Source organism: Tinamus guttatus, unplaced genomic scaffold (genome assembly GCF_059628265.1).
Source record: "Tinamus guttatus ecotype Peru unplaced genomic scaffold, ASM5962826v1 Tinamus_guttatus_pri_ptg000330l, whole genome shotgun sequence".
Lineage (NCBI taxonomy): Eukaryota > Metazoa > Chordata > Aves > Tinamiformes > Tinamidae > Tinamus > Tinamus guttatus.
Window position 1 is genome coordinate 2,703,925 of NW_028288864.1, and position 12,820 is coordinate 2,716,744.

The window sequence follows — 12,820 nt, forward strand, 5'->3', positions numbered from 1 at the left end:
CTACCATCCCTCCCCAGGGGAATCACTATTTCAGGCAGCTGCATCCTCATCAGGAGAGAGAAAAGGATGATCAACCCTTCCAATAAGACAAGCTGTGTCTTCTACACAACTCCTCAGACTTGTCTGAGGGAATGGGATGTGGGGAGTATATAAAAGTAAGGAACAACATCTTTAAAACGTTACCGGGTTTTGAGGTGAAGTGAAGTCACCTTGCTGGTCTGTTTTTCTCCACAAAGTCCTTAGAGAACATTTTTACTGAAATCAAGAGAAACTAGAGCAGGACTGTGCTGAGAAAAGCATTTCTCTCAGGTCCCAGCACCCTTTGTAGACAAGAGGAGGGTGAGAGCAGCAAGTCCATCTTACAGCACTTACAGGGATGCCCAGGAGCTACATTCAGCATCCCTGGAGTGTGGATACGGGCGTGAGAGTGGCAACAAAACACTGCCAGTGGGGCAGGCAAAGCCACGGAGCAAAACCAGCTCCACCTCTGATACCAGTAGAGGTGGGACAGGAGAAGCTGGCACTATTTGGTTGAACTTTTCCCTCTTCACTCGAAGAGACCGGCTTTTTGAGGAGGTTAAGAAGCTACCCTGGCCTATCTCCTTTACTGTCTTTGTGCTCTGATTAGACCAGTTTGTCACAGCCTTGAGATTGTTCCCATTCGCATGGCTTTAAGCCTCTCCATTGTCGCTGTCCCCTCTGGTGTCTCCTACAGTTCCTCATCTGACAGGATCAACACTCTTTTCTCAATGTTTTTGCTCTTTTTGCTGCTCAGTCCCTCTGCCTTGGCCACCACATGCCCGTTTTCCCCGGGCGCTTTGTGCTCCGCGTCTTGCATCGACTGCTGGGTGTACTGCTGGTACGTGGGCGAGAAGTTGTGAATCGCGTCCTGCACGATATCCTGGGGGCTCATGGTCTCCTTCAGCCCACTCGAGATGCTCTGCAATGGGGCAAGGTTTGCTGGAAAACAAGGAGAGCAGATGGGCCAGTGATGAGACAGCAGACACGGTCCACCAGCCACAGGCAGCTGGAGTAGAGCAAGGGACGAAGACAGGGCTCGAACCCATCGCTAAAGCCCTAGGACATGGTCGGAAAGGAGCAGGTGACAGTCTGAGCGCTCCGAGCCTATTGACTGAAGGAACATTTTTAGCCTGGTTGCCTTAGAAACTGGAGATCACGGCCCCCATCAAGGGCCATATCTCGCTATGGGACAGAGGTGGCAAGGAAGGCAACCCCAGTTCCATGTTTCCAAGTCATATTTAAGAGGATGGACCCTCTCCAGCAGCATGTACCAAAATTTCCCTGTTTCTGATTGCTTCCTATTCTTATTCATTCACTGTGTCTCATGGATGCAACAAGGGAAGAAGGAGAGGAATCTCACGGAGTGTAAGAGAAGGAAATTCCTCTAGTGTTTTTTTCCATGCTGTGAGAGGATTCTCTTCCTTCCTTATTTACCAGGGAAAGATGGAAAAGAGGGAGAGTTACCTGCTGAATTTTCTTTCTTCTCTATGTACACCTGGCATGTAAACGCATAGCGCAGAGCAATGGAGGCAAAAAACATCTCAATACAAATGATGAAGTTCTGGTAGCCAGCAGACACTGTCCCAGCTCCCACTTCCTTCCCATCAATAATCTGGACTTCAGGGATCACCCCACATTTCTCCAGGATTGCCAGCAACGTCCCTGTGAGGAGGATGGAGAGGGATTAGCTCTGTCATGCACCCCTGGGTTGCAGGTCCCAGCCAGTGTAGTGCTATGAGAGGAAAAGCGCTGGACACCCATGGCAGGGACCCACCTTGCCAGAAGGAGAGGAAAATGACTGCCTTGATGGTGATGAACTTGAGCACTGGCTTGAAGGGGCGTAGGAGATCCATGGTGGCAAAGTAGAAGAGGAAGAGGGCATAAAGGGCCAGGCTGACGGAGAAGTTGTAGATGATGGTGATGTAGAGGTAGCCGCTGTGGACACTGCAAAGAGAGAGCGATGGTGCCCTGGACTGCGCAGTGAGTGCGACCAGCTGCAAAGTCACTGGAAGTTGAGGAGGGAAGAAGGGGGAAGTGGCAGGAGAAGCCGCAGCTCCTGCAAGAGGCACAGACGCCCCGGTCACACTTGGCTGTGGCATCTCAAGGTTGGCAGCTGCACAGAGCTGGGCTGTGCTGCAAGGCAGGAGCTGGGGAAGGAGTGGGCTGCCCTCATGGCTTTTGGAGCTCTCACAACCAACAGGATGCCACACCAAGGACAGGGATTTCTGGGAAGCACATGGCTTCAATCCAGGAGCTGGAGAGAGGGAAGGCACAGCCCAGGGAACTGCTTGCAGAAGGCGGGGGGTCCATTTTTGGGGATGCAGCAAGGACCCATCCTTCCCTACACCCATGGGAACACCCTCCTCCCTGACCCCCGGGCGCAGCCTTCTCACTTGAAGTCCCCGTCATGGTACTTCCCGAACGCCTGCAGGATGATGGTGACGATGGCCATGAGGGGTTTCACAATGCAGAACTGCAATGTGGCCTGTGCGGAGGAGAGAGACACTGTTCAGCACCAGGCAGGAGGGTGTCCTGATGGCTGGAAGCAGAGCTTGCTGCCAACCTCTTCCCTCCCGGGACAGAAAGGCTGCCTTAAACTGAGCGCACAGGAGTGACCACCACCACAAACAGCAGGGAATGTGATCCAGACACAGGGCTATGCCCCAGAGCTGCCACAAAGCTCTTATTTGCAGGGGTGAGAGCTGGTGGCCTGAGGATACGGCAGTGCTAGGACTCAGCTCGCAGCCCTGGGGAGCTAGGAAGCTGTCCGGGCTAACCCGGGCCTGGACAGAGATACAATCTGAGCTCTGCAGTGGGAGGGTCCCTGACTCAGCAGTGAGTCAGAGGCAGGGACAGCCAGTGCGGGCCCTGCTGCTGGCCGGGCGCCCGCGCGCTGGGAGAGCTGCCTCCCTCTCAGGGAAAAAATGAGCATCTCCCAAGAGCTCAGAAGGCCCTTGGCGAGGCACCGGGAAGGGAGTCACCCGGAGGTGGCCACCCCAGAGGGCTCCCTGCCCGCTACCCACCTGCTTGCAGAAGCGCAGGAATCCGATGGAGTAGGACATGCCCTGCAGGCAGCACGTCCCGTAAAAGCAGCTGGACCTGGAAGGAAAAAGCAGGGAGAAGCCACGGGGGCTGGTTAACGGGGAGAGCAGGTGGAGGGGCAGGGAACTCGCGGCACACCATGACTTACGCTATGGGCTTCCCTCGGATCTCCGTCATGATGGTGCTCTCGCCGCCAAGGTACTCGAAGCACAGGCTCAGGAAACTATAAATCACAAAAGCTGGCAAGGACAGACAGGATCAGCAGGGCTGATGGAGAACCAGGGGGCTATTACATTACATGGCACATCCTTTCTGCTGAGGTGTTTTCTCACCCACTCCCAGCACAACATCCAGGCAGAGTTTGAGCATTTGTGACACTGGTCAGTGTCCACGTGTGTGGCAGCCCAGCGAAAGGAATCGCAGGTCAAATCTGCAGCACCTGCTCAGCACAGCAGGCGCTTCCGAGCAGAGCCGGACTCACATTCCCATGTGCTCGGTGCACTGGTTGCCGACCCAGCAGAACTGCCCTGCATGCACAGACCCTTCGTGCCTGCTGCTGCAGAGCCGTCCTCATGCACAGCTGCACAAGGCAGGGCAGAAATGCACTGGCCAGAGAAAACCCTCATGGAAGAATCTTGGGAATACCAAAGGGCAGCTTGAGCAGCTAGTACCCAGCAAAGAGCAGATTGTTTGGTCTTGAGAAGCAAGAAACTGCCTCTGCGATGCTCTCCATAGCTTGTGAGTTCACTTCTCCTCCTGCTCAGTGACCACAACAGAGTTTTATTAGATTCCCATCACTTATTTTTCATGCTCCCTTGCTCCAAACCCAACATAATACCTGTGCCCACAACATCCCCTTCCCCAGTGGAAGGGCAACAAGGTCAAAGACCAGCAACTCTCACAAGCTTCCCCTGCACCTCAAATCATCCCAGATCTCCCAATTTCTTAGGTAAAGCTATGCATCCCAGGCAGCTCTGCCTTCTGCTTTAGGTTTTTCTACCTCAAAGAGAGCCAGAAAAACCCTTCTCTGTGGAGCATAAGCAGACATTGTGCTCCCTTGAGCCTGGCAGGTGGCTGAGAAGCACCGGATCATGTTTGTCCATAGGTCACTTCCCTTGTTACCCCAAATGTCACTAGACACTCAGTTTTTTTACCATACGAAAAAGAAAAGACATTTGGGCAGGACTGTGAGTTAGAGGGAGAAGTTCTTGCAGCTCACCCTTGCAGTTGGACATGCTGCTGAAGGGCAAGGTAGGGTAAAGCCTCCGCAAGGAAGATGTGAGAGATATGGAGAAGATTTATGACTTTGTGCAATGCCCAGATGCTCCAGCGACCCAGGTGGAGCACCAAGGAGAGCAGCCCTGCTCTGCCATTAGCATTCCTGCTGTGCTCACCTTCATAGCAGTCGCGCACCGAGTCGAAATACACGTAGTACTGGTGGCTCCCGAGGAGGAGGAGGCTGAGCCAGGAGTCGAAAGCATAGACGGGCACGATGAAGAGGATGCGGATGATGTAGCGCTGCTCCTTGGGCACGGTGTAGTTCCTCAGGTGCATGTAGATCTGCAAAGAAGGGCATCACTGGCAGAACGTCCAGCCTGTAGCTCCAGGAGGAGAAAAACCCTGCCCTCGGCCTCCGCGCTGCAGGAGGCTCCTCCTGCACTGTCTTCCTCCAGCTCCCTCCTTTCCACCCCACACCTCTCCCCGGGATGAGACACTCAAAGTGGCCACCACAGGGGTCCGGGCTGAGTTTGGCTCTCGGAGGTGCCCATGCTGCTCTGGCACCATCCCACTGGGTTCAGTGATGCAGGACCACAACGACACCCAAAACACACCTTCTGGCATGGCATTTTGGGGCAACACGCAGAGGGTGCCCAGAGGCGCGGACATCCAGCACACCACCGTGGTGAGAAACATGGCGGAGCTTCCAGCTCAGCACTTGCCTCCAGGCCGTGTGAGGCCCCAACTCTGTCCCGGCTGCAGGAAGCTCTTGCAGGCAAAGTCAACCCTCCTGGGCCGCAAACACCAGGGACATCCCAACCAGCCTGGCACTGTCCCCACTGCAGCCAGCAGCACTAGGGCACTAGTGCCAGCACAGGGAAATAGTTATTGGGGGCTGACAGAGGGGCAAGAGCAACTGCAACGAGCCCATAGGTGACCAATAGGTTCTACCCTAGCGTTAACGCAGGTGCTGCTGGTACCTGGTGGAAGGTGAGGATCAGCGCCGACCACACGAAGAAGCCAGAGACGACCTGCGCCGTCGTGGTGCACAGGAAGAGCTGCCCGCTGCCCTGGGAGCCGTTGTGGGCGGCCGCGAGCGCGGAGCCATCCGGGGTGGTGAGGGCTGTGAGGCCGGGTGCCGTGGACGGCCTGGGAGCTGTGCTGGGAGCCACGGGAGAGGACAGGGCGCGGGTGCTGCTGCTCATCTGCGGGAGCCAGGAGCAAAGGTGAGTGCCACGGGGCTGTAGCGCTGATATTCCTACTGGTTTTCTGCTCCCCAGGCCTTTCATAGGGTGCCTCTGGCTGCATCAGAGCCTCTCATAAACCAGCTGTTCACCACAGCTGGGTCCACTTCTCCCAGTGAGAAAATTCCACCATCCTATGAGAATGGAACCTTTTTTCTCCAAGGAGCTGCATGTGGTCCGTGTGTTCCCCAAAACTCCTGAGTTCCCTGGCCTTTCGCCTCCTGTGTGGCTCCAGGGGACATCTACCCACACTCATGCACCTCCGAATTCATACCTGTGGCTCGGGACCATCAAAAATCAGGGATTTTGGGGATAGAAATCACCTCCTGTCCATGATGGAAGTGAGCCCCTTGTCACCGAGCCCTCAGGCCGCTGCTGTCGCCACAGGGACCCTGCAGCGAGCGGGCGAACACATCACATCTCCCGGGGAGCCCGGAACACCTTGTGGCCCCACATTTTGGCCCCTTTCCTCACGGTCCATCTGCGTTTGGTGGCAGACACCAAAGGGGCTGTAGCCAGCAGGCAAATACCAGCCATTTCAGGACCAAGTCGGGGGCCACCAGCAGCCCCGGTATCTCCCCAGGTCGCAGGCGCCATCCGCGACGCGGTGCCGCACTCTCCTTTACAGGGCCGCCTCCTCTCTCAAGGCCGAGAGATGCATAAACCGCCATGTCTGGCCTCTCAGCTAATCTAAGGAAAGCTGTTTTTTTTTTTTTTTCTGGTAATACGGCAACACTATTTTTATTTTTAATAAGCCCTGCAGCCAGTTCTCTAATAAAACAGACACTGCTCAAGGCACTGTTAATAAACAGTGATTTTAGCTGCCGGGTAACTATCACCAGGAGGAAAAACTGTAAGCTTGGCCTGGTGCAAGGCAGAGGAATATCTCGGCAGATAAGAGCGGCAGGGAATGACCTCCATACGGCTGGGCACAAAAAGGGACCCGGAGCAGGGACTCCGCGCTCTGCCACCCTCTCCCAACCCTCCCTGGCGAGCGGGCAACCTGACATCAAATCCACTGGCCTAAAAACACCCGCCTTGCGCCTGCCGCCCGCCCGGGAACTGCCTGCAAGAGGAGATGCTGGCGCTGGGGAAGGAAGAGCCCGGTGGGTGCCGGTGGGATTACCGAGGCAGCGGGTTTTTCCTCGGTGCTGCAGACAGCCGTGGGGTTCCGGGGCCTTTCCCCCGGCACACGGAAGCAGGATATCCACGGCACAGCTGCTCTTTGGACGGATGGGTATGGCGTGGGACCTGCCGTCTAAACATTAACCGGAGGCTGAGATAGAGCAGGGACGAGGCCCCGACGGCTTCCTCGCCACGAGGCTGTCGCTTTCCACACAGAAAAGGGGAAAAGCGCTGAAAATGAACAGATCCATCAACGTTTTGTGATGGGGGAGGATGCGCTCCGTGTTAACTGCAAGACCCTTTAATCCTGTTTGCATCCCGGGTGTGCATGCGGCACCCGGGACAAAACCGTCCTGGCACCAGGCGCGGGTCCTGGCAGCCTTTTTGTCACCGTGAGGCTCTTAACGCGCCGAGCAGGTCATTAAAAACAACAGGCTCGGTGCCACTCGGAGCCAGGGCTCCCGGCTCCCGAGGTAATTAGATCCCGGCTCTGCAAGGTAACCGGGCAATTCAATGCAGCCCAAGGCCCATTTCCTTCCCAAACAAAAGCGGAGGGGAATAATATTAGTGATAAAACCCAGCTCCTCAGCAAGGCTGCGCAGCTGCCGCAGCTTGGCTGCTTAAAGACACCTCGCAGCAGCGGACCCGGTACAGCTTGCGGAACACCAGAGATGCTAAATGAGCCCAAAACAGGCAAAACCGCAGCAGTGACACCTTCGCTTAGGAAGGCCACCTGCAAAATGGATTTTTTCACTTCCTTTCAGGGATTCCCCGTGACGGGCAGGCTGCCAGAGCACAGCGCGGCCCTCCCGGACTCCTGGGCCCCTTCGCCTCCCTACGCAGCCTGTACCCAGGGCTCCTTGCAAAGTCAGGAGGAAACTGCAAGTGCCTGAAGTCACCCACCGGTGTCTCCCGGTCGCGATGCTTGGCCTTGTGCCGGCTGGCACTTGGCAAGTGGGAGAGATTGCACTCGCCAAGGGGAGAAATTGCACCCCACAAGGGGAAAATTTGCGGCCCCACTGTACAGGGACGCAGCAACTAGGCTCTCCCGGCCAGGAAAGGCTGTCCTGGTGCAGGATAGAGCCCTCTCCTCCCGATCGCTGCCGGACAAAGCCCAGCCACAGGGCACCTACCTGGAACAGCCTCCCAGCACCAACCTCGGGGCACAGACCTGTAAAACAAAACGTCGGAGCAGCACCGCGTCCTCGTTAAAGCACTGTGGGGGTTTGGGCTGGGAGCGTGGGGCCGATCCCTGGGGCGATCCGCGCTCTCCCCTTGCACCTCCCGGCTGCTCCCGGCACCTGCCTCCGCATCCCCCGCGGAGACTCCTCCTCCGGCACCTTCCTCTCCCGTGCCGGCCGCCCCCGGGCTCCGTGGAGGCCGGGAGCGCTGTGCGGGCCGCGCCGCCGGCGGAAAAGCCACCAAACCTACCTTTCCAGTCGGCCACGCTTGGCACCCGCACCCGGAAAGCAAACGCGGCTCGAAGGCCGCGGCACCGCCTGCCCTCGGGAAGCGCTCCCGGGTGGCAAAGGGTTCTCTGGCAATCGCCACCGCAAATTAACGCTGCCCGCAGAAGGGCAGCGATGGCTAAAACGGGGCTGTGCGAACGGCCGGGCTCGTCCGCGTGCTCCTCGCAGCGCAGAGGCTGCGCGTTGGGGGCGACGCGTGCGGTGCTGCCATCGCCCGCGGACGGCGGCGAGGTGAGTCCAACGCGGAGCGCGGGACAGGGCAGAGCTCTGCGTCCCTTCCTACCTGCGCCGTGCGGATCCGGTGACACGGCCGGCCAGGAAGTGGCAGCGGTGACACCGGGCGGCTCCGCAGCAAACGGCTCCCGTGCTCGGGGCGCAGCGGTGCGTGCTGTGACACCGCGGGCGAGACGCGCTCCAGACCCCGCTTTCTCCCTAACCTGCAATTCCTGCAGGTGCGGAGGCTACGGGCAGTGCACAAACCCCGGGAACTGGGGAAACGCTTTCATTCTGTGTCAGAAAAGAATCTCTACCAGCAAACCAGGATCAACATTAACAGACTCAATATGCCTCCTCCAGCCCTCCTAAACCAAAAAAAGTGTAAAAAAGTCTAAAAAAATGGAAAAATTGGAGTTCTGACAGATGCACATCTTTGGTTCTTGGAAGCACAATTTGGAAAATTATTTTTAGACAAAATTTCTTGTGAAGGGCAGCTGCAAGCCTGCAGTTTTTTTGAACTGCTTAAAAAAAAAAGTTTCATTTCTCATAATGCTTTAAATAATGTAAATAGACCTGACTTTAGAGAAAAGAATCATCTGCTCTTGCATGCTTGGGGGTCTTTTTATGTAGCAGGAACTGCGTCTCTGCGGGACACGCACGTGCGTGTTTTTAATTCTGCTGCTAGGAACAGGTCCGAAACACGGCAGAGGCTGCTCAGAATCTAGACGCAAGGGCCGGTCTCTGTTTGCTCAGAGAAGTTCGTAAGTGACAAAATGTTTAATGAGTTACTCATAACTTACTACTTGGTGCTACTTGTTACAAGAAGAGAGGCAAAACCAGATAAGCTTTCCACACAGAAGTTGGGATAGGCAACATTGCACTAACTCACAGGACTTTGCACAGGCTACGCTTGTTTTTTTTTTTTCCTGGGTGATCCGTGTCCTTCCCTGCCCATGCCCTGTGATGAGGACATCAGGGGTGCAGGTGGTACTGACTCCCTGATGGGCTGGTACCATATAATATATAAATAGCCGAGATTTTCTTGTCTTTTTCCTTACCACTAATTTGGTTTCTTCTCTTATACCCTGACATCAGCTTTCACAAAACTTGTGCAGTGTAATTACCCATCGCTCTTTAAAATCTGACTGAAATTGGAGAGTGGGTTCAGAATATGTTAGAAAGGTACTGACATAGGAATAAAAGCAGTCATAAAGGACTCATTTCCTTAAAAAAAAAGGCAAGATAATCTTTCCTGTTATGTATCTGCTGTTGATTTGTGACTGAGGCTTATATTTCAACTGAAGTGATTTTTGTCTAGCAAAAAAAACCCCAGTAACATTAGGATTCATCAACGTTTCTTTTATTCATTCCACTATGGGTGTTTCCCCTTTGCAGTACAGTGTTTCGTAGTCACAGAGTTTGGAATCTAGCACTTATCAGCACGCAAACGCAGAGCTGTGTAGTTTTCCAAATACACATCCCACCTGATGTGATAAAAATAAAATTTCTCTTGTACGTTGAGACAATTGTTCTCATCTAATCACTGGCTGTATGGACTGCAAACCTGTCACAATAACAAAACCCACAAACGTTCTACACAGTAGAGAAAAAGTCATGAAATTCCTCAGCGTGTCCAAAACCAGCACAAAGACATTCCATCATTTTCATTTTTTGTCCTTTTATAAAAGAGTGGTGATGAGTCATGGACTCAAGATCATTTCCTTGAATCCAGATGGCACAACTTCACCACACTTGGCAACTTCGGATCACTTCCCGGAGAGCCTGTATTCCTTCCACGCTCTTGTCCTTTAGAGCCATGGCGAGAAGAACAGGTTTGTTCCCAGCTTCTTGAGACACAAACGTCACGAGATTTTTGGCACAAACGTGGACGAGGGGCTGAAAAGCAAGAATATATGGATACACACCATTAGATTTGGGGGGAACGTGCCCACATTAATCAGCAGACAAGAAGTTCTGCAATGATTTGTTCGTGAAGGAGGTTGAGGACCTGTCTGTGCTGGATTCAGCCCTAGCACTCGCTTTGCTGAACGGTTTAAAGATGATTTGAAACAGACACGTAGCCTGGCTGGTCAGCCACGCCAAACCATGGTACAAGACATTTCAGAAAAGCACGTTCTCAGACAGCTTAAAATGGAACAGTTGGGGCCCAAGAGTGGTAGCCACCCAAACCACCCTGAAACAATTTAACTGGAGCTGCACTTCAATGGAGTTTTGCATCAGTTTGGAAAACTTGGAAAGCCAGTCGGAGATTTTTTTGCTTCTGCTAATCCTCCCACGCAAATGACACCACCAAATATCAAGTTATATGAAATGCCATGGATCCAAATACTTCTATTACCATCATAAACTGACTTACGAGGAAGTCCCTAGGTTCTATTCTCATTTAAAAATTTATTGCTGAACAGGGCATGTTTTGCTGACAAACTCTGGAGAAAAAAAAAAAAAAGAAAGAAAGAAAGAAAGAAAAATGGCCTTAATTTTAGCAATTCTTAGAGACCCTGGCATGGCGTTTTATACACAAACTTTGGACACCATATGTAAAATCCATTTCATTTTGGATTTTAATGAAATATTGAAAATGAGAAATAAGCCTAAATAATAAGGCTAAAGGAGGGAAGAAAATGGATATTATCTTCTTAATGAGGTTTCTTTTACAAGAACATATAGCTTTGTCCAGGTTTCATTTACATTCACTCTCTTAGATATTTACCTGAAGAATTAGTCTGCTTGATTTGAGCTACCAGCATGACTTGGAACTTGCACCATCCCAAATGAAAAGCAGGAAGTTAGCAAACTAGTAAAAGGCCTTTTCCTAAAGTTTAGATTGAATAACTTGCTAAAATTATTTTTAAAATACTATGTAGCAAAGTAAATAAAGGCACCTACTGTTTCCAATAAAACACATATAAACAGATCAGGGCAGACTGGAGTTTTGGGGTTTTTTTGAATTAGCAGACATCACACCAGAGAAAACAAAGTATCCTCCAGCCAAAGGAGGAAGGCTATTGCTGAAGAGAGAGAACTCCATAAAGAGAAGCTGTCAACAGCATCAGGCACTCGCCTTGCCAGAGTTTTTCTAGTTAAGGATAGCAAGTAATATTTGACAGCTCCAAGCCTGATGGAAAGCCTTATAATCTTGTAGCTCTATAACTTTTTGTTTAATGCTTGACTAGTTGACGCTTTGCAAAATATGTTTTCTTTTGCCTTCTCTCCAGCCTTGCGAAATGGTCGATAAAAAACCTATTTTGTTGAGGCAAAACAAATTAAACTTTATCACAGGCAGGTGCTGGCAGGCACACTTGGGAGAGGGCAACTGAAGTCCATTACGGGGCTGGCACGGTGAAGCAGGGAGAAATGGGGCTGGGAAAGGAAAACCGATTGGGACCGAGAACGAAAATAGGTATCAAAGGCCACGTGTTTGCTCTTAAATCAACAGGCGCCGTATCAACCTCCTGCAAACACAGCCGAGCTCGCACATCCTGTCGGATACGGAGGGCAGGTCCGCGGGGAACACAGTTAGCTAAACTCTGCTTGCATTAAGGAGCAAACACGTGCATTTTGGGGATGAAGCCGCCTTTTGAAGGCGGTATAAGCTGATTTTACAAGTCCCGCGGGTCGTTACCTCGTCCTGCCCCAGCAGCACGCGGGTGGCCAGCGTGGTCGGGCCCAGGCCGGAGCCGGCGGCCGCCCGCGCGGGCTCCAGGTAGACGAGGGTGCCCATCTTGCCGTACTGCGTGGCCACGACGAGGACGGCGTTGGAGAAGGCCGTGCACACCACGTCCGTGGGCACGCCGCGCACCACGGCCACGCGCTGCCGCGACGCCAGCGCCGCCATCCCCGCGACACACCGAGCTCTCTGGGAAACCCCGAGATTTACGGAAAACTCTGAGTTTCTATTAACAAAAAAAAACGGAGACGCTGGGGCTTGGGTTGCTTTAGGGCGCTACGGGGCCCCCGGAGGTGCGAGTGAGCAATGCCGCGAGGTCGGTACCGCCGTGGCGCCGCGCGCGCCCCGGGCGGAGACGCTGCCGCGGCTGCGCGTGCCCCGCGCCAGCCCCACAGCCGCCCGCCCCACCAGCACCGGCACCACCGCAACCGGTACCGGCACCACCAGGCCCCGGCCCCGCGGCCTCCCCTACCCGCCGCGCCGCCTCCCGAGCCCGCCCGCCGCGGCGGAAGCGGCGCCGCTGTCCCCTCCCTCCGCCGCCGCCATGGCGGCCGCGCTGAAGGGGAAGGCGGGGGGAAGCGGCGCTGCTGCCCGCTCCGCCGGGGAATCCTGACTCCAAACTGCCGCGGCGAGGGCGGCGCGGGCGGCTCCAGCGGCTGCTTCCCGCCCCGCTTCCCGGCGGGAAGCGCTTCCCGGCGGCGGCGGCGCGGCCCGGCCACGCGCGCGGAGCCGCGGGAGCCCCCCGGCCTCGGGGCCGAGTGTGTCCTGCCAAGGTGCAGGCCCCGCGGAGGGAAGGG

The 12,820-nt window shown here is 54.3% G+C and overlaps 2 protein-coding genes across 2 annotated transcripts; both read right to left on the bottom strand.

Annotated features, from left to right (window-relative positions):
* Positions 1–477: 477 nt before the first annotated feature.
* On the bottom strand, positions 478–5,486 carry TMEM184A (transmembrane protein 184A). The gene is made up of 8 exons (XM_010211455.2): positions 5,262–5,486; positions 4,458–4,623; positions 3,212–3,302; positions 3,045–3,120; positions 2,415–2,506; positions 1,796–1,965; positions 1,486–1,683; positions 478–960 (listed from the first exon to the last, which is right to left on the bottom strand). The coding sequence occupies exons 1-8, from the start codon at positions 5,484–5,486 to the stop codon at positions 710–712; spliced, it is 1,269 nt and encodes a 422-aa protein (XP_010209757.2). The 3' UTR covers positions 478–709.
* Positions 5,487–9,915: 4,429 nt separating this feature from the next.
* On the bottom strand, positions 9,916–12,185 carry PSMG3 (proteasome assembly chaperone 3). Its single transcript, XM_010211457.2, has 2 exons — positions 11,979–12,185; positions 9,916–10,231 (listed from the first exon to the last, which is right to left on the bottom strand). The coding sequence occupies exons 1-2, from the start codon at positions 12,075–12,077 to the stop codon at positions 10,079–10,081; spliced, it is 252 nt and encodes an 83-aa protein (XP_010209759.2). The 5' UTR covers positions 12,078–12,185; the 3' UTR covers positions 9,916–10,078.
* Between the last annotated feature and the right edge of the window lie 635 nt (positions 12,186–12,820).

What these genes read in the sequence shown, in the direction of transcription:
- TMEM184A (XM_010211455.2), bottom strand. Translation starts at nt 5,486, where the DNA reads ATGAGCAGCAGCACCCGCGCCCTGTCCTCTCCCGTGGCTCCCAGCACA. An exon ending in TGATCCTCACCTTCCACCAG is followed by an intron (nt 4,624 to 5,261) that starts GTACCAGCAGCA and finishes CCTTCTTTGCAG; the next exon opens with ATCTACATGCACCTGAGGAA. An exon ending in TCCTGCGCTTCTGCAAGCAG is followed by an intron (nt 2,507 to 3,044) that starts GTGGGTAGCGGG and finishes TCCTCCGCACAG; the next exon opens with GCCACATTGCAGTTCTGCAT.
- PSMG3 (XM_010211457.2), bottom strand. Translation starts at nt 12,077, where the DNA reads ATGGGCACCCTCGTCTACCTGGAGCCCGCGCGGGCGGCCGCCGGCTCC. An exon ending in TGCTGCTGGGGCAGGACGAG is followed by an intron (nt 10,232 to 11,978) that starts GTAACGACCCGC and finishes CTTGCTTTTCAG; the next exon opens with CCCCTCGTCCACGTTTGTGC.